This window comes from Vombatus ursinus, unplaced genomic scaffold, assembly GCF_900497805.2.
Source record: "Vombatus ursinus unplaced genomic scaffold, bare-nosed wombat genome assembly UNPS02001419.1, whole genome shotgun sequence".
Classification (NCBI taxonomy): Eukaryota; Metazoa; Chordata; class Mammalia; order Diprotodontia; family Vombatidae; genus Vombatus; species Vombatus ursinus.
This window is the reverse complement of record NW_020941197.1, coordinates 22,355,885-22,380,538: the sequence shown is the minus strand read 5'-3', so window position 1 is coordinate 22,380,538 and position 24,654 is coordinate 22,355,885. Positions and strand designations below refer to the sequence as shown.

General features: G+C 37.4%; 1 protein-coding gene across 10 annotated transcripts in view; it reads right to left on the bottom strand.

Annotated features, from left to right (window-relative positions):
• Positions 1-24,654, bottom strand: part of SLC35A5 (solute carrier family 35 member A5) — a 44,651-nt gene that overhangs the window by 8,176 nt on the left and 11,821 nt on the right. For 7 of the 10 annotated variants that reach the window (XM_027866908.1, XM_027866914.1, XM_027866923.1 and 4 more), the window contains 3 exons: positions 22,615-22,776; positions 10,278-10,376; positions 5,740-5,873 (listed from right to left, as the gene is read on the bottom strand). In XM_027866908.1, the coding sequence (XP_027722709.1) occupies positions 5,740-5,873; positions 10,278-10,376; positions 22,615-22,776 (395 nt within the window). Of the gene's footprint in view, positions 1-5,739; positions 5,874-10,277; positions 10,377-22,614; positions 22,794-24,654 lie in introns of those variants that run through there. The other 3 variants (XM_027866902.1, XM_027866893.1, XM_027866965.1) reach the window with 2 other exon arrangements.

Below are 24,654 nucleotides of genomic sequence, written 5' to 3'. Positions count from 1 at the left end.
TGTAAGGCTTAAAGAAGGAGATAGCAAGCTGGACCTAATTTGGTCTAATATTTAATGTTTGGAAAAACTATCAATTATACTCAATAAAGTATTCAGTATTGATGTCCAAAAGACTCCCTCAGGAAAGTGTGAGTTTCCCAACACTAGAGGACTTTTGCTGTAACATGGATGACCAGTTGTCAAGAATATTTTAGAGGGGATTCGTATTCAGGGTCAGGCTTACTCCTACTTACTATTTCTAATGCAAAGGTAAAAACTAGATCCAGTAGAATTTTTTATACTAAAACATCTGATTGGGGCGGCTAGGTGGCACAGTGGATAGATCACTGGCCCTGGAGTCAGGAGGACCTGAGTTCAAATTCAGCCTCAGACACATAATACTTACTAGCTGAGTGACCCTGGGTAAGTCATTTAACCCCCATTGCCTACCCCCCCCCAAAATAAGTTAAAACATCTGATTTTTTAAAAAGGTAATTACATTTGGAGCCAAATAAGAATGCTTATCTTTCTCTGCTCTTCCAATATCCATTCTCTTTGTTAAATTCCTAATTTGGCCTGGATTGCTTCACTTCACATATGTCCCACCTTCTTTCTCTAACAGGAACCTGGCTCTGTCCAGAAGACACTGCATCCCTGGGTGTTCCTTCTCATGCCTCAAAGGCCATGCTCTTTACTCCTCACAGCCACCTTCCCATCAATTCCTTTATCATCATTCCTCAACAGCCTCTTTTCCTTTGAAGTTCAAATCCATCTATCCAGTCTTGATTCCTACTGCAGTTGTCTACTGGCATTCAATTCATTCCCCACTTTCTCAAAAAGTCCGGTACCTGGCTCACAATATTGTCTTCACCTGACCTGTTTTTGTATTTGGGGCTTCAATATATACGTTGACATCATTAACTTCTTTCCATCTATAATCTACACCTTCAACTCTACCTCAGTTAGACATAGGATAGTGAAACCCTTGATCAACCATATATATTCTGTCAAAAATACAGAACTTTGAAATTCCACCTATCCTTATATCTCTTATGTTTCATTCTTACCAGGGACTTAATCGCTCCATCCTGACTCTTTTCTAAATCATTACCCTGCTATGGCCCAACTTTTTTCCTTTCAGGCTTGATCTTATGATTGTTCAATTCAATTACATACTCTCTTCTGCCCCTGAATTTCTTGTCCTCTTGTCCAGTCTTGCCAAACACCAACTACTCAAAAATCTTCATTGGCTCCCTATTTCATTACTTAATCCCTCTGGGTCTCAGTTTCTTCAACAATAAAATGAGGGGGTTGGACTAGATGGCTTTTGAGGTTGCTTCTAGCTCTAAATCTCTGAGAATGGATGATTGCAGATAAATAGAACTTTCTTAACTTAGCATTTAAAGGCTTCAATCTGGCATTACCCGCTCAATCCTTACCCTAATCCCATTAGATTGTGAGCTCCTCTATAGTTAGGAACCTTCTTTTGCCTTTCTTTGTATCTCCAGGACCTAGCGCAGTGCCTGGCACATAGTAGACACTTAATAAATATTAGGTCAATATTATTATTAATAACATTGACTATTAATCAAAGTTTGCAGACTTCTTTCTTATTAGCTCCCTTCTTCCCTCCCCCTGCTCCAACTATTTTACCTTCCAGCCAATTGGCCTAGTAGCTATTCTTCAAATCTGAGCTAGCCTCCATGTCTGGACAGTCCCATCTTCAATTCCGCCTCTTAATGCCTGGTTTCATTCAGGGCTTAACTCAGGCGCCACTTCCTATGTGAAGCCTTTCCTGATCCACTCCAATTTTTAGAGCTCTCCTTTTCTCCTGAAATGATTTTTTATTTACTTATCAGTGTACAAGCTTCAACCTTTCCTGTATAACCTAAGCTCCTGATGGCATGGATTGTTTTGTTTTTGCCTTTGAATTCTCAGAACCTCCCAAATATTAGACACAATAAATATTTGTTGCGTTAAATTACTGGTGAAAAAAAATTATACAAATATTGACATTAAAGGAAATGTAGAAATGCAAATGTCACGCTTTCACAACCACTGCCTCCCCTAGTAGAGCTAGAAACTATAGAGGCTGTGAAATATGTTCATGATTATTTATTTATTGTGCACCTGCAGGGCAGGTAGCACTCACTGTTCAGATGTAGTTCAAATACAGTGTCTGAGAAGTTTTAGGGAACTTTAAAGCTATTAAAGCTTAAAACCACACTAAGACCTTTGGAACACCCTGCATATAACTTTGGTTAGTAATAAAAGTTAAATGTTAATAGCAATAACTAACATTTATATAGCACTTTAAGGTTTTGTGAAGGGTTTTACATGTTATCTCATCTGATTCTTACAATCCTGAGTGCTATTATTATCCACATTTTACAGATAAGGAAACTGAGGCTGAGACAGTCACTTAATGATTTGTGCAAGGTCACAGAGCTATTAACCATGAGTGAGAATTTGAATTCAGGTCTTCCTGGTTCTCGGTCCCCTAGTCTATCCACTGTGCCACCTAGCTACTGCTAAGAAGTCTCCTGTCTTTTGTAAAGATAAGTCTGAAAATCACAGATATAATGTGAACACATGGATTCATGTACCTATAAAAAACATACATATAAAGAAGCGAAGGCACTATCGGTACAGTGAAGTGGTTGAGGAGATGAAGGGTTTGCCAAGTTACTAACAGAAGCCTTCCTGGAGAGTTGAATTTTTAAGGTAATATTAAAGTCTGGAAGAGCATAGAACAGTCTAGGGAAAGGGCAATCTGGTTAAAGAAACTATTTGACTTTCCTTTAGATCAGGTTAACACATTCCCCAATATGAATAGCCTGGGTGAGTAACTAAAACAACCAGAATGGCAAGTATTGAGCATTTAGATCATCTGGATCTCATACCACTGAGTGCCAAGGAGAGGAAAGCTTTGAATATAATATTCCAAAAGGCAAAAATGTAAAGGCTTAAGATCAAGAATAACTTATCTGGCAAAACTAAGAATAATCCTACAAGGGGAAAAAAATGGTCCTTTAATGAAATAGAGGACTTCTAAGTATTCCTGATGAAGAGACCAAAGCTGAGTAAATACTTTGAAATGCAAACACAGTAATCAAGAGAATCATAGAAAAGTAAACACATAGAACAATTAGAAGGAATTATTTGACCAATGTACACAGCCAGCCCATGAGAAGTCAGGAGCTCTTCCCTTAGACTTCTGATCTGCACATTATCATGGTCAAACCAGAGTGAATCAGTGACTTCAGCCGGGTATAGCCCTTCCATGCTATGGCTAAGTAAACTTCCTTTTGTTAACTCTTTTTAAAAGGAAAAAAAAAAGAAATGAATGAAATGATTGCTGTGAGGGCTCTGATGAAGTTAGACAGTGTGGATTTGCAGTGGATCCAATCTGTATGATTCTGTGTCTTCCTCCAGAAGTATTTTGTACCTTAGGAGTAGGACCAAAGATGACAAAACAGTGCAAAGCAAACAGTGCTGCTGCTTTTGGAGCCAGGGGGCCTTGATACAAGTTCCAGCCCTGCCACACTCTGAACTTGGGCAAGTGACCTCCGCCTTCTCTTCTATAAGATGGGAGAGCTGGAGAAGGCAGGTGTGAGGGTCTCTTTCTATTATAAATCCAAAATCCGATGGTCCCAAGGTAGACACTTGTAAGATGAAGATTAGCAGGGCTTAAAAAGTTTAAGGACAAAGGAGAAAGGGGGTAAGGACTACACACAGTGCTTCTTTTTTTTAAAATTTTTTTATTAAACAGGTTAAATCTAGGGATCAGACTGTGAAAGGAGAGAAGTAAAGTCAGAATAGAAGTGGTGGACTAAGAAAACAAGGAGACTGAGAGTACACAGGAAAGGAAAGATGAAGTGGAGGAAGACTGTGGGAAAGGGTGAGAAAAATACTAGGAAATAATGATTTGAGAGGGATTTTTTTTGAGTTCTGGATCAGCCTGGGATGATTCGAGGATTTAGGGTGACTGTTCTTGTTGGCTGCTAAGCTATACTGGAGAGAGAAACCAGAATTGAGGATGTTGATAAACTTTATGAAGCCAGGGGTGTTTGTAGGATCATCCACCCAAAGACTTAAGTCCCCAAGAAGAAGGGCAAGGGTTGGGATGGAGATGACTATTAAGTGAGGTACTAAGGATTTATTGAGAAGTAGATGATAAGGATCTTATCACTGCATAGCCCTAAATAATTGAAGAAATAGAAATTGCTCATGGTAAAATTAGTCAACATAAGAAAAATGACACTACCTAAATTAATTTACTTATTCAGTGCCATATCAAGCTACCGAAGAATTACTTTATAGAAACAGAAAAAATAGTAATAAAATTCAAATAGAGGTAAAAAAGGTCAAGATCTCAAGGGAAATGATGAAGAAGTTGGAATAAAGGCGGCCTAGAGGCCTGATAGTACCAGATCTCAAACTATACTACAAAGTAGTAATTCTCAAAACAATTTTGTACTGGTTAAAAAATAGACTGATCAGTGGAACAGATTAGGTACACAACATATAGAAGCAAATGAATCTAGTAGTCATGTGTTCAATAAACAAAGAGACCCCAGCTACTAACTATTCAATAAAAACTGCTGGGAAAACTGGACAGTATTATATTGAATAAATTAGATTTAGATCAACACCTCATACTTTATACCAAGATAAGCTCTAAATGTCTACATGATCTATGGACAAATTAAAGAAATATGAAAAACCAGATGACTGGTAACTGGTGGAACACATTTCAAGGACCCAGGCTCTTATAGAAAACAGGTGCTTAATAAACGTTGGCTGAATTCAATCAATGAATCAACAAACATCTTATTAAGTGGTGACTATGTATGTGGCAGACATTTTTTAAGCACTGGAGATACAAAGAAAAAGCAGAAACAGTTCCTTCCCTCAAAGAGTTTACGTCAACAGGGAAGTAAACAATTACAAATAGGTACACACAAAATAGATACAGAGTAGATGGAAAGTAACCTTAAAGGAGAAGGTTGTAGCATCTGGGGAGAGCAGTAAAGGCTCCCGGTGGAAGGAGACGTTTGAGTGAAGGAAGAGACAAAGATGAGGAAGGAGAACATTGAGGTGGTGAAACTCAGCCACGGCAAAGGCAAAGAGACAGGAGATGGGATTTTGTGTGTGAGGAATAGAAACTAGGCCAAAAAGGCTGGCCCAAAGAGTTTGTGGAGAAGAGTAATGCTTAATAAGACTAGGAAGATGGAATGGGGCTAGGTTATAAGGGCTGAGGGTACTATGGAATCACTGGAGTTTGTGAGTAAGTGGGGGTGGGGAAGACTTAGGCTTTAGGTCTTAAGACTTAGGCTTGAGTCTTTAAGTCAGACTTTGGCTTTAAGAAAATAATTTTGATGCTTGTGTGGAAAATTGATAAGATTAAAGGAAGGGAGATTAATTAGAAGGCACTCACAGATTACCAGGACTGGTAGTCTCCCACCAAAGGGCTTCCCTTGTCTAACATAGGAATTGTGCCAATCCAGGGCAGTCTCTCACAATTTGCCAAGATTATAGGCTGCCCTACTAAGCCTACTACAAAAGTCCTAGTCTAGAACTTAAAAAACAGCTCATGCTGACCCAAGAAGACCAACAACAGGAGTAAATACCAGCAATGCCAATTTCAATATAAGACAACCAAAGCCAACAAATGTAATAATAAAAGAACAGCTCAGGGACTTTTTCCTGTGTTGCTTCAATGCTGCTTTTTTTTTTCTTTTTGTCAAGTTTACTTACAGGCTGAAGATAGGACAGGACATAGAAGACAATCAGGTTATCCAGAAAGTAAAGGAAGGCAGGAATGGACCACTTCATATAATGGCAGAGTTCTCTCCAAGAGGCACATCCAAAATCTTTACACTGGTAGTCTTCTACAGGAAAAGATAAAATGGATATGGAACTTGTATTGGTGAAAATGATCAAACTTTTAGATGAAAAGACAAAACTCTATTCCATTTCTGAAGATATTTCCTTAAAAAAGGATTTATGGATTTGTCTAGATGAATGTTAAATAACTTTAGAAAATAAAGGATAATAATGAATATAGTCAAGAATATAAATGTTTTATATATTGTTGATGTACCTTTCCTCTGCCCTTGGGAAACACAGTGAGAGTGATGACCATGATTTCTATTTACTTGAGATCCTGGAAGTAACAACTGCGGAGATCCAGGAATATGTACATGATTTTGCTTTACATCTATGGGCATAAGACTAAGAAGGAAGAATGAGGCAATAAGCTAGAAGAAATAGGCAGATATTTAGAGTAGATACTTATTTTCCCATTGTGGACCTAAAAAGATGGACTAGACTTCAAATTTGAACTCACCTCTGTGGCATTAAAGAAAACTAACCTTAACCTTCAACTGAATATACCCTGGTTTCCAAAAACTCTAGTGGAAGTCACCCCATAGACAGAGGGAAAAGGATAGGAAGACCAATGGCACAAAGCATAAAAATGCCCAAGTTTCATGCATCTTTCAACATTTCCCATCCAGAATCTTAGATTAAGAAGTTTAGTCTAATATGAAATAAGATTCTTAAATGCAGTAAACTGCTAGAGGTTCTCTTCTAGGCTAGCTCTTAGAAATTGCTTGTTTATATATTAAACCTCACAGTTGAAGCTTACTAGATGCAGGAGAACAGATTCCATACATGATTTTCTAATGATGCATCAATTCATCAGAATGAGATACTCCCTCCCCCAACAAAGCCTTCTTAGTAGATAAAATCCTAGGTAGTTTTTGAGGGACAGAGAGGTTAAATAACCAGTCTGGGGTCACAGAGGCAATAAGTGTCAGAACTATGATTTGAATCTTGACCCCAAGACTGGCACTCTATTCACTAATGTTTTTTCAGAACCAATACTAAACAGAAAATATATAGTATTTTTTAATATGGTCTGCATTCACAACATAAATAGCTCAGGCAACATAATTAACAGGATTCAATCAATAAGTATTTATTAAGTGCCTACTTAATCATTTGTTTAATTTTTTTATTATTAAATAAACTACATGGTATCATTTCAACAGCAAATTTAATCCCAAGGAACATAGAAACTAATGCCTTGTGGTTTGGCTATTTTTAACCAACATCAGATTAAGAAATAGCAAGATGAAAAAGGTGTAACTTAAATACTTTAAAAAAGAAATATACTTTTACAGAGATCTTATTAGGAAGGATAATGATTTTGTTACATTAGAAAGATTATGAAAGATACAAAAATGTTATTTCAGGTTTTACAATCAGTATGCCTTTTTTATTGTTATGGCTAAGTTTTCATTCTATCCAAAAAATTTCAAAATATAGTTTGTTACATGAATTAATGGAACATATACAAGTTCAAAATACATGTTTCATGACTAAAAAAAGTTTAACTGAGCATTTATAATAGACTTTTTTTTTCTAATAGATAATGTAACTCAAAATCTACATGCTTGATTGTAGATCAAGAGATGCTGGGCATACAAAGACAAAATGAAACAGTCCTTAAAAGAAACTTACTTAAGGGGAGACAACATACAAAATTTATCTAAAATTAACTCAGGAATATATAAAAATAACTCAAGATTCTGAGTTATAAGCTAAGTGCATCTTTTTAAGAGTTTGTAGCTAAGCTAATGGCCACCAATTGAGTAATAGCTCTCAAATGTAATGGAAGACTTCTAGACTACTGAGAAGCATGGGAAGACTTATATGAACTGATGCAGAGAATCAAGAAAACAATATAAATAATGTCTACAATAATAGTTAATATTTATACAATGCTGTAAGGTTAGTAAAACGCTTTATACACGTTATCTCACTTGATCCTTATAACTACCCTCCAAGGTAGGTGCTATTATTCTCTCCACATAACAGATGAGGAGATGGGGACCAAAAAAGGTTAAGTGACTTGCCATGAATACACAGCCAGTCACTCTGTATGGTGCTATTTGAAAACAGGTCTTCCTGACCCCTCAGGTAGTACTCTCATCATTATACCTCCAGACTATAACAATGTAAATGGAAAGAACAACAGCAAAAGAAATTGAATGTGATGTAATCTTGGCCCGGGGAGAAAATGCACCTGGTGCTTCTTGACGGAGGTCACACAGATGATCAGCATCAGGTGATAAACTGGTGAGTTTTGCTGATCTTCTTTCCCCCTCCCCTCCTTTCTGAAAAATTCTTTGTTACAAGGGATGACTTGATGATGAAGAGGAACATATTCAGAAATGAAGGTGATGTGAAAACAGAATATATAAATATGTGTACACTTATGAAGCTGCAAACTGTGCCACAACAAAAATCCATACAATATTAAAAGAAACAGGGTCTATCACCTTAAGACAACTAAAAAAAAAGAATACTTCCTTACTTAAAAGGAAGAAGAGTTTTGATAGACATTCTTAGAGAATATGACAAGCAGATCAATAATCTAGAGAAATAATTTTGGAATAAGCAGGCATTGCTTTACTGAGCAACAGTAAAATCTGAATAACAAGTACATGCCACTGGAGTTGTGTAATGTAATCTAAAAATGATTTATCTCTGAGAACCTATGAAATGGCTAAAACTCAAGAATGAAGTCAAAGGCCCTCTTTGGGTAACATCTGTATGAACATGGATGACAATATGCTGACAAAGAAATATCAAATAAATGCATGAGTCATACAGATTTATTTATGATGGCAATTCAGTGCCAGGTATTTGCTACCAGAAATTATAGAAGGGTTGTCTGTAAGGGGTCCAGACTTAGTGATTAATGTTGATTATGTGAGGAGATAGTAGAAATTGTGTAGCACATCACTACAAGCTTAAAAAACATAGCACCTATCAAATAGCTAGAATACATGACTAGCTGCTAAAATTACACATGATAATCTTTCACTGACTGACAGATTACAGATCCCCAAAGTCCAATATAGATTTCAAAATATCATGAAGATTTCAACCAATAACCTTTATTGGAAAATAAACCATTATCACAGATGGAACTGTTGCCCACATTCACCCAGAAATAACACTGATCCAAAGGAACTTAAGAATAATGTTTTAGATAGAGTTTCCAAATGAAATATTATACTCTTCAAACTAAATGAATGCAAAATTTTCAAAATATATGACCTAGTAGAGAAGATAAAAATTATATGGGAAGAGGATGAAGTCCATATCATTTCTGTTGTCCCATCTGCTACCAAAGTTGTACCAAGGATGCTTTCAGTAAGTATAAAAAGGGTAAGCTTACATACTAAAAATACTTTTATTAAACTCCAAAAAGCAGTTACTTTATATACCTCTGATATGGTAGACAGAACATTAAATCTAAAAGAATAATAGTAAGATAAGGACTTGTCCCAGATCTAACAGAAAAAGATGAGAAAAACAAGTTGTTAAAAATAATTGCTTATATTTATATAGCTACTGGGGCAGCTCTCAGTTCTGAGTCAGGAGGACTTGACTTCAAATCTGGCCTCAGTTACTTCCTAGCTGCGTAACTCTGGGCAAGTCGCTTAACCGTATTTGCCTCAGTCTCCTCATCTGTAAAATGAGCTGGAGAAGGAAATGGCAAACCATTCCAATATTTCTGCCAAGAAAATCACCAATGGTGCCACAAAGAGTCTTGGATCCCTAGTTCTCTCAAAGCTTATTTCAAGTTCCATCTTCTACATGAGGCCTTCCCCAATACCCTCAATTTTTAGCATTATACTCCCCACCCTGAAAATATTATTTTTCAGTTTCTTCATAGATATTTTATATTTATAGCATTTATGTACTTGTTTCCTCCTAGCAAAAAGCAAGCTTCTTGAGGAAAGGCACTCATGTTTCCATTTTTGTCTTTGTCCATACAGTGGGCGTTTCATAGCTTGGTGAATTGAACTAAATGCTTATTTAACAGTGTGTGACCAACTTCCCCTGGGCCTCAGTTTTCCCAATTGTAGAATGATTTTGGGCAAGATGATTTATAAGGTCCCTTCGAGCTATAGAATGCTGATGTTGTTGTTCAGTCATTTCAGTTGCGTCCGACTCTTCGAGACCCCATTTGGGGCTTTCTTGGCAGAGCTACTGTAGTAGTTTGTCATTTCATTCTTCAGCTCATTTTACAGATGAGGAAACTGAGGTAAACAGGGTTAAGTGACTTGCCCAGGATCACACAGCTAGTAAATGTCTGAGGCTGGATTTGAACTCATGAAGATGAATCTTCCTGACTTCTGGTCCGGCACTCTATCCACTGTGCTACCTATAATTCTAACTTGATGAAGAGACTATGAGGGATAGGCCTCCCTTACCTTTCTTCAAAGCCCAGATTGCCACAGCCACACAAAAGATCAGCTTCACAAGTTCTGAACACATGTTGACAGTTGTAGGAAGATAATCATATTTATTCTCTGAAAGGGAATAGAGAGGAATTTGTTACTCTATTTGGTATTAATGTGGTCATTAATTTGATAAATGTTTTATGAAGCATTTATTATAAATGTACTTCCAGTGAAATGTTGTTTTATAGACAATTTGTAGAACTGGAATATATCTGGGTATTCATGTAGCATTTTCCCATGAAAACTTTGTGAATTAGGGAGTATAAATATCACCATTGATAGATGAAGAAACTGAGGCTCAATCATCCACAAGCATTTATTAAGATTCTATTATGTACCAGGCGCAGTGCTAAGCACTTGGCAGACAATAAAAATAAAAACATCATCTTTGCTCTTAAGGGGCTCACATTCTAAGGAAAGGGAAACAAAATGCAAAAAAAAAGTATGCACACAAGATAAATACAGTATAAGTGAAATGTGATCTGAGAGGGGTGACACTATTGGGGGTAGAGAGGGCAGAGATGAGGAACAGGAAACATCTCCACCAAAAGTGGGATTTACGCTTTATCTTGGTGGAAGCCAGGAGGCAGAGGTGAGAAGGATGAACATTTCAGTCATGGGTGGACAGCCAGTGAAAAGACACAGTCAGGAGATGGGGTGTCCTGTCCAAAGAACAGTATGGCTAGATTGTAGTGTTTGTAGAAAGGAGCAAAGTGTAAGATGACTAGAAAGGTAAGAAGGGGTTGGGCTATAAAAGGCCAAAGAGAGCATTTTATATTTGATATCAGAAATAATAGGGAACCAATGCAATATGCTGAGAAGAGGGATACATGGTCAGACCCATGCTTCAGGAAATTATCTTTGATAGTGGAGGTAGCTTTGATAAAGGATGGATTAGAGTGAGGAGAGGTGTGAGACAAAGAGACCACTCAGAAGCTATTGTAATAGTCTAGGTGTGAGGGGATAAGGGCTCGTACCAGGGTGATGGGTATGTGAATGAAGAGAAGAGAATCTATACAATAGATGTTATGAAGGTTAAAATGACAAGATTTGGCAACTGATAGATATATGAGGTGAGTGGGAGCAAGGAGCCAAGGATGGCACTGAGGTTGTGAGTCTGTGTTTCTGGGAGGATGGTGGTGCCCTCAGCAGCAACAGGGAAGGATTCCCAGGTCACTCCCTCCCTAGACCACACATCAGCCTCTTCCTCACCTCAGGATGCCTGCAGTGTGAGGCCTGCTCTCCTGCTTTCTGTGTCCCTGGCCAGGATTGCTATTTTTCAGAGTAGCCCCAGACATACTAGCTTTACCTGCTCAGCAGCCTTGGACCCCCTACCCCTGCTTTCCATCTCCCTTTTATGGACTGTCTTCCCCCATTGGAGTAGGAGCTCCTTGATAGCAGAGACTGTCTTATTTTCTTGCATTTGTATCCCTAGAATTTAGCACAGTACCTGGCATATGGTAAGAGCTTAATAGATGCTTTATCTTGAAAAAAAAAGTAATAGGGAAGTTTGGAAGAGGGGAATGTTTGAAGGGAAAGATAATTAGTTCTGCTTTGAACATGTTGAGTTTAAGGACATCCAATTCAGTATGTCCAAGAAGCAGATGGTGATGTAATATTTGAGCTTAGGAGAGAGGTCAAGGCTGGATAAATAAATATGGAAAACATCAGTATAGAAATGACAAGTGAACTCATGAAACTGAAGACCAACAAATGACACAGTATGGAGAAAAGAAGAAGGGCTAGGACACAGCCTTGTCATTCTAAAGTGCAGATCTGGGGCAGCTAGGTGGCACAGTAGATAGAGCATCGGCCATGAAGTCAGGAGGACGAGTTCAAATCCGGCCTCAGACCAAACACTGGACACTTACTAGCTGTGTGACCCTGGGCAAGTCACTTAACCCTAATTGCCTCCCAAAAAAACCCCAAAAAACAAACAAACAAAAAATAAAATGCAGATCTGATAATGTTTCCTCTTTCCTCCCACCTCACCCAATTCAATAAACTCTAATGACTCCCTATTATCTCTAGGATCAGATATAAAATTCTATTTGACATTAAAAGTCTACCACTTAGTCATCCCTTCTCCCCACCGCTCCAGTCTTCTTACACCTTCTCCTCCTCCTTCCCCTTCCATGTACTCTGACATTCAGCAACATTGGACCCTTCCTGTTCCTCATACAATACAATTCATCTCCTGACTAAGCATTTTCACTGGTGATCCCCGGCCCTTTTCATCTCAGCCTCCCGGCTCCATTGGCTTCCTTCATGACCTGGCTAAAATTCTACCTACCAGAAGTCTTTCTTACTCCCTCTTAATGCTAGTGCCTTCCCTCAGTTATTTGTCTTGTTGTATGTTGTCTCTTCTATTAGATTAAGAGCTCTTTGGGGGTAAGGACTGCCCTTTGCCTTTCTTTTTATCTTCAGTGCTTAGCACAGTGGCTGGCACATAATGAGCACTTAATATACGCTTATTCACTGACTAACATCCATCATTACGGGCATGACCTTGATGAAGATCCCCAAAAGGAGACTAAGATGGAATGATCAGAAAGTAAGAACTAGGTAATCTCACAAAAACCTAAGGAAGGAGAGGGTTTCTGGGAGAATAGGGTGACTGACAGTGTTAAAGGCTGCAGAGAGGTCAAGAAGGATGATGGTTGAGAAATGGTCATCAGATTTGACAGTTAAGAGTTCACTGATAACTTTGGAGAAAGCAGTTTCAGATGAATGATAAGGTTGGAAGCCAGAATATAGGGGATTTAGTAATGAATGAGAGAAGAAGTAGTGGAGGTATTTAATGTGGACGGCTTTCTTAAGGAGGTTAGCTATGAAGGAGAGAAGAGAAACAAAATGACAGCTAGCAGAGATGGTGAGATCAAATGACTTGTCTACGGAAGGGTGTGTTAGTGCCAGTTCTAACCAGCAAGTCAACTGTTTAGTTTTCACTGTGAGCATTTATACCTCAGAAATCTGCAATCAGGGCTTGACTTATTGTTTTGTTAAGTGTCTAGACACTTAAGAAAGTGTTACTACTACCAAATAAACTTAAAAGTTTATTTAATAAATAAAATTAAAAGTTTACATTTTTCCTCCAGAGAGCCTATTGTCACCATACCCTTATATTGTTCAATAAACACTGCTTGAGCTCAGCAGGAATGCAGTTAAAGGTTTAGGGAATAAAGTCACTACCACATTGAAAGTCTAGAGACTGTAGGCTACTAATAATAATTATAATAATTCGTATTTATATAGCATTTTAAGATCTGCAATGTGCTTTAAATCCATTATCATATTTGAGTCTCGCAAAACCCTTGTGTTCATGCCATAGAGAGAGTTACAAACCAGAGCTGGGAACCAATCCAGGGCCTCCTGATTCCTGGTCAGTGCTTTTTCCTACTTGGACTTAGTGTCAGAAAAGCTAGGTTTCAGCCCTGTGTCCATTACTTATTCAGGGAAACAGAATGGTATAGTGGGAAAAATGCTGGAACTTAAGTCAGAAATGACTGGGTTCTAATTCTACCTTTGACATTTATTAGCTGGGTAATGACAGACAAGTAAATCGCTTCTTTAAGACTCAGTTTCCCCATCAGTAAATTGAAGATAATAATACCTATTGTACTTACCTCCTACTATTATCGTAAGAATTTTTCAATATTCATGGATTAAAGTTATATATATATATGTGACATTATAATTATTATACCATAATACTGCTATATTCTAACCAAAAGTCCAGAGAAGTAAGGATATGATAGCACTTCCACCAGTAGGGATCTACATAGATGCACATTCTAAAGAATTTTGGGATCATTAAATCATTACTTTCACATGCCTGTTTCCTCTTTCTATACTCCTCAACTATCATTCACCTAAATTTATTCCTCCTTTTTTTGTGCTCTATTTTGGTTTTTTTGTCAGTCTTTTGAAAATCGATCTCAATCACGTTCTAATCAATTTAAAATGTCTTCTTCATGAATCATAAATGTCTTATTAGCAGAGATTATTCCACATTACATGTATATACATATATACATATGTTTGTATGTATGTGTATTTATACATATATACTTAGATATACATACATATATATATACACACACACACATATGTATTCATTCCAAAAGCCAGCATGGTGGTTTGTACAAAAATCTAATAAGTCACAGAAGGCTACATTTGGAAAAGACTTTATGTAATGTCTATCCAATAATTCTCCTAATGTTTTTTCCCCACTTAATAGTATTTTATTTTTTCCGATTACATGCAAAGATAGTTTTCAACATTTACTTTCATAAGATTTTGAATTTCAAATTTTTTTTCTCCCTCCCTCCACTCCCCCTACCAAGACAGCATACAATCTGATATAGGCTATATATGTATAATCATATTAAGCATATTTTCACATTAGTCATGTTGTGAAAGAAGAATCAGAACAAAAGGGAAAAACCATGAGAAAGAAAAAAGAAAATAGTACGCTTTGATCTGCATTCAGACTCCATAGTTCTTTCTCTGGATGTGGATAGCATTTTCCACCATGAGTCTTTTGGAATTGTCTTGGATCATTGCACTGCTAAGAAGAGCTAAGTCTATCAAAGTTGGTCATCAAGAGAGGTGGAGCCAAAATGACAGAGTAAAGGCAGGGGATCACCTGAGCTTTCCCTCAAAACCCTCCAAATACTTTAAAAAACTGACTCTAAACAAATTCCAGAGCAGTAGAACCCACAAAAAATGGAGTGAAACAAATTACCAGCCCAAGACAACTTGAAAGGTCAGCAGGAAAAGTCTGTTGCACAAGGGTCAGGTCCCAGGAAACCTGAAGCAGGCCTCGTGGTGACCAAATCACTGGCAGCAGTGGCTGTTTCAAGACCTCTCAGCCCACAAATGCAAAAGACAGCTCAGAGGGTCAGCAGGAAAGGTCCCCTGCACATGGGTAAGAGTGGAGCGTAGTCTAGCATGCGCCAGGTCAGCACAGCCCTGGCTCCAGCAAACCAGGAGTAGGTCTTGGGAGTGACTGAATCAGCAGTGGCAACATCTGCTCATGGAGCTCTTAGCCCACAGCCAGGACAACTGGCCAGAAGATTACAGGGGTCTGTTGCTAGCACTGGGGCAGGACTCTATTGCTTTGCCCATACTTGGATCTGGGTCACAGTCCTGGGTGGCAGTCCCAGGGTGAAGAGGAGCACTACCATAGCAGAATTTGTGGCCACAGTGGAGGGGGGGACCCACCTCACAGTTCAAGAGCAGAAAAAGAGTGCTTGTGGTTGCTCACAGACTAGAGCACACACCAGTAGAGTAGTAAAGACCTCTTCTTAGATCATACCACTTTGGAAGAACTGAAAACTTACAGGTCCCTAGAAGTATATCTGAAAAAAGCTGTACAAAACCCCTGAAGATTGGAACAGTGCACCTTCCACCCTGGAAGCAGAGCCCTACTTTAACAAACAACTAAAAGTCAAGTAATAGGCTGGGGAAATGAGCAAAAAATGGAAAAAAAAACCCCTAAAACTCTTGACTATAGAAAGTTACTAAGGTGACAAGGAAGATCAAAATACACACTCAGAAGAAGACTACAAAGTCAAAGCCCCTATATCCAAAGCCTCCAAGAAATATGTGAATTGGTCTCAGGCCATGGAAGAGCTCAAAAAGTATTTTGAAAATCAAGTAAGAGATAGAGGAAAAATTGGGAACAGAGATGAGAGTGATACAAGAAAATCATGAAAAACAAATCAACAGCTTGAAAAAGAAGACACACACACACACACACACACACACACACAATACTGAAGAAAATAACACATTAAAAAATAGACTAGGCCAAATGGTAAAAGAGGTCCAAAAAGCCAATGAGGAGAAGAATGCTTTAAAAAGCAGAATTGGCCAAATGGAAAAGGAGGTCCGAAGTCTCATTGAAGAAAATAATTCCTTAAAAATTAGAATGGAGAAAGTGGAAGCTAATGACTTTATGAGAAATCAAGAAATAATAAAACAAAACCAAAAAAAAAAAGAAAGAAAGAAAAAATGGAAGACAATGTAAAATATCTCACAACCAACCTGGAAAATAGATCCAGGAGAAATAATTTAAGAACTATTGTACTACCTGAAAGCCATGATCAAAAAAAGAGCCTAGACAACATCTTTCAAGAAATTATCAAGGAAAATTGCCCCAATATTCTAGAACCAGAGGGTAAAATAGAAATTAAAAGAATTCACTGATCACCCCCTGAAAGAGATCCCAAAATGAAAACTGCTGGGAATGTGATAGCCAAATTCCAGAGTTCCCAAGTCAAGGAGGAAATATTACATGCAGCCAGAAAGAAACAATTCAAGTATGGTAGGGCCACAGTCAGGATAACACAAGATTTAGCAGTTTCTACATTAGTAGGGCTTGGAATATGATATTCCAGAGGGCAAAGGAGCTTGGATTACAACCTAGAATCCCCTACCCAGCAAAACTGAATATAATCCTTCAGGGGAAAAAATAGACGTTCAGTGAGGTAGAGGACTTTCAAACATTCTTGATGAAAAGACCAGAGCTAAATAGAAAATTTAACTTTCAAATACAAGACTCAAGAGAAACATAAAAAGGCAAACAGGAAAGGGAAATTATAAGGGACTCAACAGGGTTAAACTGTTTATATTCCTTTATGGGAAGATGATATTTATAAGTCATGAGACCTTTCTCATTAGGGTAGACAGAAGGAGTATATATAGACAGAGGGCACAGGTATGAGTTGAATATAAAGGGATAATATCTAAAAAAATAAATTAAGGGGTGAAAGAGGAATGTACTTGGAGAAAGAGAAAGAGAAAGGTAGAAGGGGGAAATTATCTCACATAAAAGAGAAAAAGCTTCTTCAGCAGAGGAGAAGAGGGGGGCGGTGAGAGGGAGTATGTGACCCTTAGTCTCATCAAAATTGGCTCAAAGAGAGAATAACATACACATTCCATTGTGTATAGAAATCTAGCTTACCCACAGGAAAATAGGAGAGGAAGGGGATAAGAGAAGCCAGGGGGTTGAGGTGTTATAGAAGGGAGAGCAGATTGAAGGAGGTGATAGTCAGAAGCAAGCACTTTTGAGGAGGGACAGGGTAAAAAGTGAGGGAAAATAGAATAAATGGGGAGAGGGAGGGAATAGGAAGGGAATAGTAACAGTAACTGTGAGAAAAAATTTGAAGCAAGTTTCTCTGATAAAGGTCTCATTTCTCAAACATATAGAAAACTGAGTCAAATTTATAAAAATAAAAGCTTTTCCCCAACTGATAAATGATCAAAAGATATGATCAGTTTTCAGGTGATATAACTATAACTATATGAAAAAATACTCTAGCTCACTACTGATTGGGGAAATGCAAATTAAAACAATTCTGAGAGACTAACTCAGACCTATAGGATAGAAAGGGTAAATGACAAATGTTGGTGGGGATGTGGGAAAAATGAGACATTAATGCACTGTTGGTAGAGGTGTGAACTGATTCAACCATTCTGTAGAGCTAAAGGGCTATAAAATCATGCATACCCTTTGACTTAGCAATACCATCACTAGGTCTGTATCCTAAAAGAGATTAAAAAAAAAAAAGGAAAAGGACCTAAATGTACAAAAATATTTATAACAGTTCATTTCTTGGGGCAAAGAATTAGAAACTGAGGGGATGCCCATCAATTGAGGAATGCCAGAACAAGTTGTGGTATGTGATTATGATGGAATACTATTGTACTATAAGAAACGATGAGCAGGATATTCTCAGAAAAACCTGGGAAGACTTGTATGGGCTGATGCAAAGTGAAATGAATGGTGTACAAAATAACAGCAATATTGTAAGATGATCAGCTGTGAATGACTTAGCTATTCTCAGCAATACAATGATCTAAGACAGCTCTGAAGGACTTATGAAAAATGCTATCCATCCCCAGAGAAAGAACTGATGGTGTCTAAATACACATCGAAGCATACTTTTAAAAAAAATTTTTTTTTAATTTTTCTTGGGTTTTTTTCCTATGTTTTCTTTTACAACATGACTATTATGGATATGTTTTGCATGTCTACACATGTATTACCTATATTGAACTGCCTGCCTTCTCAATGTGGGTGGGGTTGGGGAGGGGGTAAGGGAGAGAATTTGGAACTCAAAGTTTCATAAACTAATGTTAAAAATTGTTTTTACATGTAACAGGGGAAAAATAAATAAATGAATGAATTTAGAATAAAAAAAAAAGAAAATTACTTTAAGGAAAAGGACCACTATGTACAAAAATATTTATAGCAGCTCTTTTGGTGGTAGCAAAGAATTGGAAATTAAGGGGATGCCCATCAATTGGAGAATGGCTGAACAAGTTGTTCTATATAATTGTGATGGAATACTATTGTGCTATAAGAAATGATGAGCAGGATGCTCTCAGAAAGATCTGGAAAGATTTATATGAACTGATGCAAAGTGAAATGAGCAGAACTAGGAGCACACTGTACATAGTAACAGCAATATTATAAGATGTCCAACTGTGAATGACTTAGCTATTCTCAGCAATACAATGAGCCAAGATAATTCTGAGGACTTAAGATGAAAAATGCTATCCATCTCCAGAGAAAGAACTGTTGGGGCCTGAATACAGATTACTTTTTCTTTGCCTTCTTTATTTTTCTTGTTTTATTTTTTTTTTGTTTGTGTTTTCTTTTACAGCATGACTTACATGGAAATGTGTTTTGTAAGATTACATATGCATAACCTACCTGATTTTCTCATTTGACTCAGCATCAGTCCATACAAGTCTTTCCAGGTTTTTCTGAAATCTGCCTGCTCATCATTTCTTATTGCACAATAATATCCCATTACATTCTTATACCACAACTCATTCAGTTACTCCCCAATTGATGAGCATCCCCTCAATTTCCAGTTCTTTGCCACTATCAAAAGAGTCACTATAAATATTTTTGTACGTGTCAGTCCTTTTCTCTTTTTTATGATCCCTTTGGGATACAGACCTAGTACTGGAATTGCTGGATCAAAGAGTATGCACAGTTTTATAGCTCTTTGGGCATAGTTCCAAATTACTCTCCAGAATGGTTGTAATCCTCCTAATGTTACAAATGCCCTCTACAACATTTTTGACAGATGGTCATGTGGCCTCTCTTTAAACACTTTTTTTTTTGTAGGGAGCTCACTACTTTGAAAAGGATCCAATTCAATTGTTTGATAAATCTAATTCTTGAAAATGTCTCCTGCATATTAAGGCAAAATTTTCCTCCTTTGTCCACTGGTCCTGATGGACCAGTTGCTACAACAAAGAATAAGTATACTTGAACATGAAATTCATTCAAATATGGCTATCACTTCTCCCTAAGTCCTTTCTTCTGCAGTCTAGTTTTTTTTTTCATCTGGTCTTCACTGGACAGGATTGCCAAACCCTTTACCTTCTTCTTTATACTCTTCATTTTGCCAATAGCTACCTTGACAAAAACATGGAACTAATAAGTTATAGTAATATTACCAATTCAAAATTCAATTAAACAAACAACAATAATTTGTCAACAAGGCAAAGAGTACAGTTGGATTATTATTGATTGCCCTTGATTTAGATACTTTTTCTATTAATATACTAAATACATTAGGGTTTTTTTCTTTTTAGTAACTAAATCACATTATTGGTCACATAAAAAAAGACATCACTGATATCTTTGTATGAACTCCCCTATGATGACAGCCATTTATTGAAATACTAAAAAGATATATTTCATCCCACACTTATGCAACTGTTTTTTTAAAACTTAAATACAAGACCATTTGCCATTTATTCACTATATTATTATTAGTAGTAGTAGTAGTAGTATTATTAGTATAATTAACCTGGTTAAATATCAGCTTGTTAGTTTTGGTCTATTGGTCCAACCAATCACTACCTTTTAAATCCTTTATACTGTCAACCATAGAATTAGTTATCCCCAGCTTTCTGTTATTTAATTAGCAAGCTTTCTAGTCTTTATCCAAACCAGAAAAAAAAGAGATGAACAAGTAGAGAGCTCTGTGGTGACCTCTCTAGAGGCTTACATTAATCCACTGGTCAATATTCTTTGTTTTTTCCATGAACTATGAATCCATTTAATCATATCATCATCTAATTTAACTTTCTCCATCTTAACTACTATAAATATATCATAATAAACCTTGTTAGATGCCTTTGTGGTCAAGATACACTATACTTAAAGCTAGTATAATATTACAACATGAAAAGGATCTGTGATATTGTCAGCATAGGTAACTCTCAATGTAGATACTTCCTCCATCAGTGAAGACCTAAATCATGACTTTGAAGATATCCTAGGGAGTGTGAAGTATAGAGATTAAATGATTTCTCTAGGCTTACACAACTGGTTAATTCCAGAGGTGGAATTTGAAGTCTGGTTTTCCTAACTCTAAGGTCAGCATTATCCATTATGCTAAACTGCCTCCAGCCTAGTAAACTGATCAAAAAAAAGAAATGGGGTTAATTTTGCATGATTTTTTCTTAATAAGCCCATGTTATATTCCAGTTATTGCCTTATTTTAGGTGATTACACACTCCTTATTCAAATAATCTATTTTAAAAATTCTGCTAAGGATTGATATCATATTTATCTCCAGAGTCTGGAATCCTGCCTTTCCCCTCATTCAATAACTAGAATAACATTTCCTTGTCTTCGGCCTATTGGCAAATGTCCCATTCTTCGTTATGTCATAAAGATTATTGATAATAATTCCATAATCACATCTATAAGCTCATTAGTATCCTGGAAAATAATTTATTTGAATCTAGAGAACCTCACTGAAGTGGCTACAACTTTCTTACTAGCCTCTCTCCAACCTGTACCTTCAAATTCCTCTTAATGATATTTTTTCCTACCCTTTCAGTTTAATGACTTTTCCTTGCTGGGAAGATGGAAGCATTAGAATCAAGTAGTTTTGCTTTCTCTTTCTCTGTCAAATGTTAACAGAACCATCATCCCCAAGCAATGGTCCTATCCTTTTCTTGTTTCTCATGTTATAACCTGGGGGATATAGATGGCAAATGGAAATTTTAGAGAAAGATACCAATCAATATCTGTGAAATAAAAATCTCTTGCAAAGACGGGAAATTTCTCCCATGCACATGCCCATCAATGTTCATGGTTTATGCAAGCTGGACAGCCACTTTAGGAACATGAATGAGATAGTATGCACCAAATACTAAGTGCAGAGAGAGACAGAGCCTATTATGAAATAGTCTCTAGCTTATCTGGTAGGGCAATGAGGAGCTTATGATTGAAAAAAATAGACTTCTGCTCAGGATGGCTCTATGACAGGGAGAATGGCTGAACAAATTTTGGTATATGAATATAATAGAATAGAATGTTGTAAGAAATAAAAAGAGATAATTTTAAAGATTCCTGGGTAGTATGAACTGATACAGAATGAAGAGAGTAGAACCAGGAGAACAATTTATACAAAGACAGCAATGTTGTAAAGAAAAACAACTTTGAAAGATCCAAGTTCTCTGATCAATTCCGTAGCCAATCATGTCTCCCTAAAATCTATGATGAGGCATGCTACTCACCTCCTGACAGAGAGGTCATGGGAACAGAGTGCTGAAAGACATTTACATTTTTGGACAGTGTCACTTTGCGTAATTGTTTTGCTTAACTATGCTTTGTTACAAGGCTATTTCCCCCTTTCTTTCTTTCAGTTTTTAATTAGGAGGGTATTGGAGGAAGGAGGATCAGCAATAGTGATTCCCACCCCACTCCCACCGCAAGAAGCACTGTAACCTTTTTTTAAATGCAAAGAAGGAAACAAAATGTAGTTTAGAAAGAAGAACAAATAGAACAATTTTGAAAAAAAGGTGGATTATATACTTTTTTTTAAAAAGGCAAGTAATATCTCTGCGAAATGGAGATTCATGGTTTCATAAAGAATCCTCTTTTTATGTTATGTTGTGTTACAAAAAAAATTTTTTTGATGTTAAAATTCAGAGTAATTTTTAAAAATTCAGATGTTAGCAACATGGACCACACAAATTGGTTATTGTCTCCTATTAGACTATTAACCCAATCAACTAGAGACCCTACAACAGAATAAAACATATTGCTTAATAAGGCCAAAAATTTTTTTTAATATAAATCTACCTCATTGCCCATAGTCAACAATTTCACTTTACAGGGAATAATTTTAGTCTTATGTTTCTCATAAATAAACTAAAGACATATCTCTAAAGATATGATTCATACTGAAATTGAGTCATGGGCAGCACTAGGAACAGAATATAGGTTTTAGAATTACAGTGTGGATGGATATTAACATACCTTCATTGGCTGAGAATTTCATCAACAGAATACGACTTGAACTTAAAGTCACAAACATCGCCCCTAGAAGACTTGTGGAAGCCACTGATGTAATGCGTGGTCCAGGCTGACTGCAGCACTTGCCTTCCATTCCAATGTCTGAACTGTCTGGTTCTTTGCAGCCTTTAACAAAGCAAAACCTTCATAAGCAAAAATTCAGTGTTAGAAAATGGGCAAGCAAGTAATTTGGCATAACTGATGGCACTTTTCTTAGGCTTATTACACGTTGCTTCCCCTGATACCCTCAATTTGAAGTTGCCTGTATATGACATGCCATCTCCCACTTCTGGTCCTTTGCACAGGCTGTCCCATGCCTGGAATGCTCTCCCTCTTCATCTCTACTCCTGGAGCCCTTGGTTTCCTTCAAACTTACCTCAAGTACCACCCCTCTATAGTCTTTCCTGATTCCCTCACTTATTATTTGTCTGTGCACAGCAAGATTCTTTCATTATTTTTGCTTTTGTATTCCCAGTACCTAGTACAGTGCTTGGAATATAATAAGTGCTTCTTGAACTGAAATAAAATGGAAACTTCCTAAATTATCAAAACTACCAGAGTAAGTTCATCTGCAATAGTATTTCCATTTTAAATTATTTGAATAAGTGATACTGATATAATCCTAATAAAACTGTCCCTAGCCCCAATATTCTAACTTCCTTTCCCACTGAAGAGCAGGCCCACTGCTCCTACCGAGCTACTGCAAACCCCACTTCCCCCCCCGCCTACCCCAGACTCAGTATCCTAACTTCTTCATATCTGCCTCACTGCTCATTAGAACAACAGGCATGTGTGTCCATGAACTCGTGTTTCTCACAGAAACAGCAGGCATGTCCATGTGATGGGATCCCAGCCACTGCCTCTAGATAGTCACTACCCCCTCATATTTCCCACAGAAACAGCAGGTGTGTCCATGCACTCAACCACAACCACATCCATCCAGTCGCAGATAGGACCACAATACTCAGCTAATCAGAAAGCAGCACCACCAGGATGCCCAAGCAGGATGTGGACTCCAGAACAACAGAAGGGACTTTCCCTAAGTAGGCACCTGCACAGTAATAGCAAAAGCTGTCCTTTAGGTGAACCTATGACATAGAGAGGCTTATTATACATACATACCCCCCCAAATGGGTTTTTCTGTACACATTGTGGGTAATCGTGTGCGCAGTTCCATTGAGGCTGGGACCCCTCCCTTATTACCTAATCCCTTAATGAACCCCTCCCATCTTTTTAATATTCACAATTTCTGTTATGTAATTGCATCTTTACCCTATAAAAATCTGTCTTGCTTTCACTAAAGTTGCTGGTTCCTCTTGGAACTTAGCCTGCCTCATGAGAGACATCAATCTCAATAAATGCCTATACTTGGATTAGAGGTGGTCTGACTCTGATTCTTTGAGACGGTTCTGCCACAATACATCATGAAACTGCAACAGTTTTGGGCGTCCCTGGGTGGGCAGAGTCTCTCTGACTCTGACCCCCCCTCCCAACTGCAACACCACCATGTGCAGCCCAATATCTTTCAATATACAAGACATCACTATGCTGAAAGTAAACCAATATAGTTAAGCATTCTGTGCAGGTATTTAGGGAAAGGATAATCTAAGTCCTAATTTATTGCCATGGTCTCATAAAGCAAACAATTCAATAAATATTAAGTGTATTATAAAGTGCATTATATGCATTTAATGGTATATTACATTACTGTATTATGTTCAGCAATAAGCTCAATTGAGACAGTATTTCTAAATTAAGTGAGTACTTTGAGGGCAGGTAGTAGCATCACAGTTAGGGTTTTCCTAAAGCTATAACTAATGTTGAGTAAATGGGGCTTTACAGTTATAGAAGTTGTGGGAAGGCATAGGATACTTCTTCCTTGTGGTGATCACTGTCTCAGTGCTTTTCAGTTCTTCACCAGCTCACTCCAACACCTTCAGGATACCATTGAAGCCATGGGGCTCCTCTTATTTCTCTCCCAAGCCCACCTTCTTCCCCAATCAC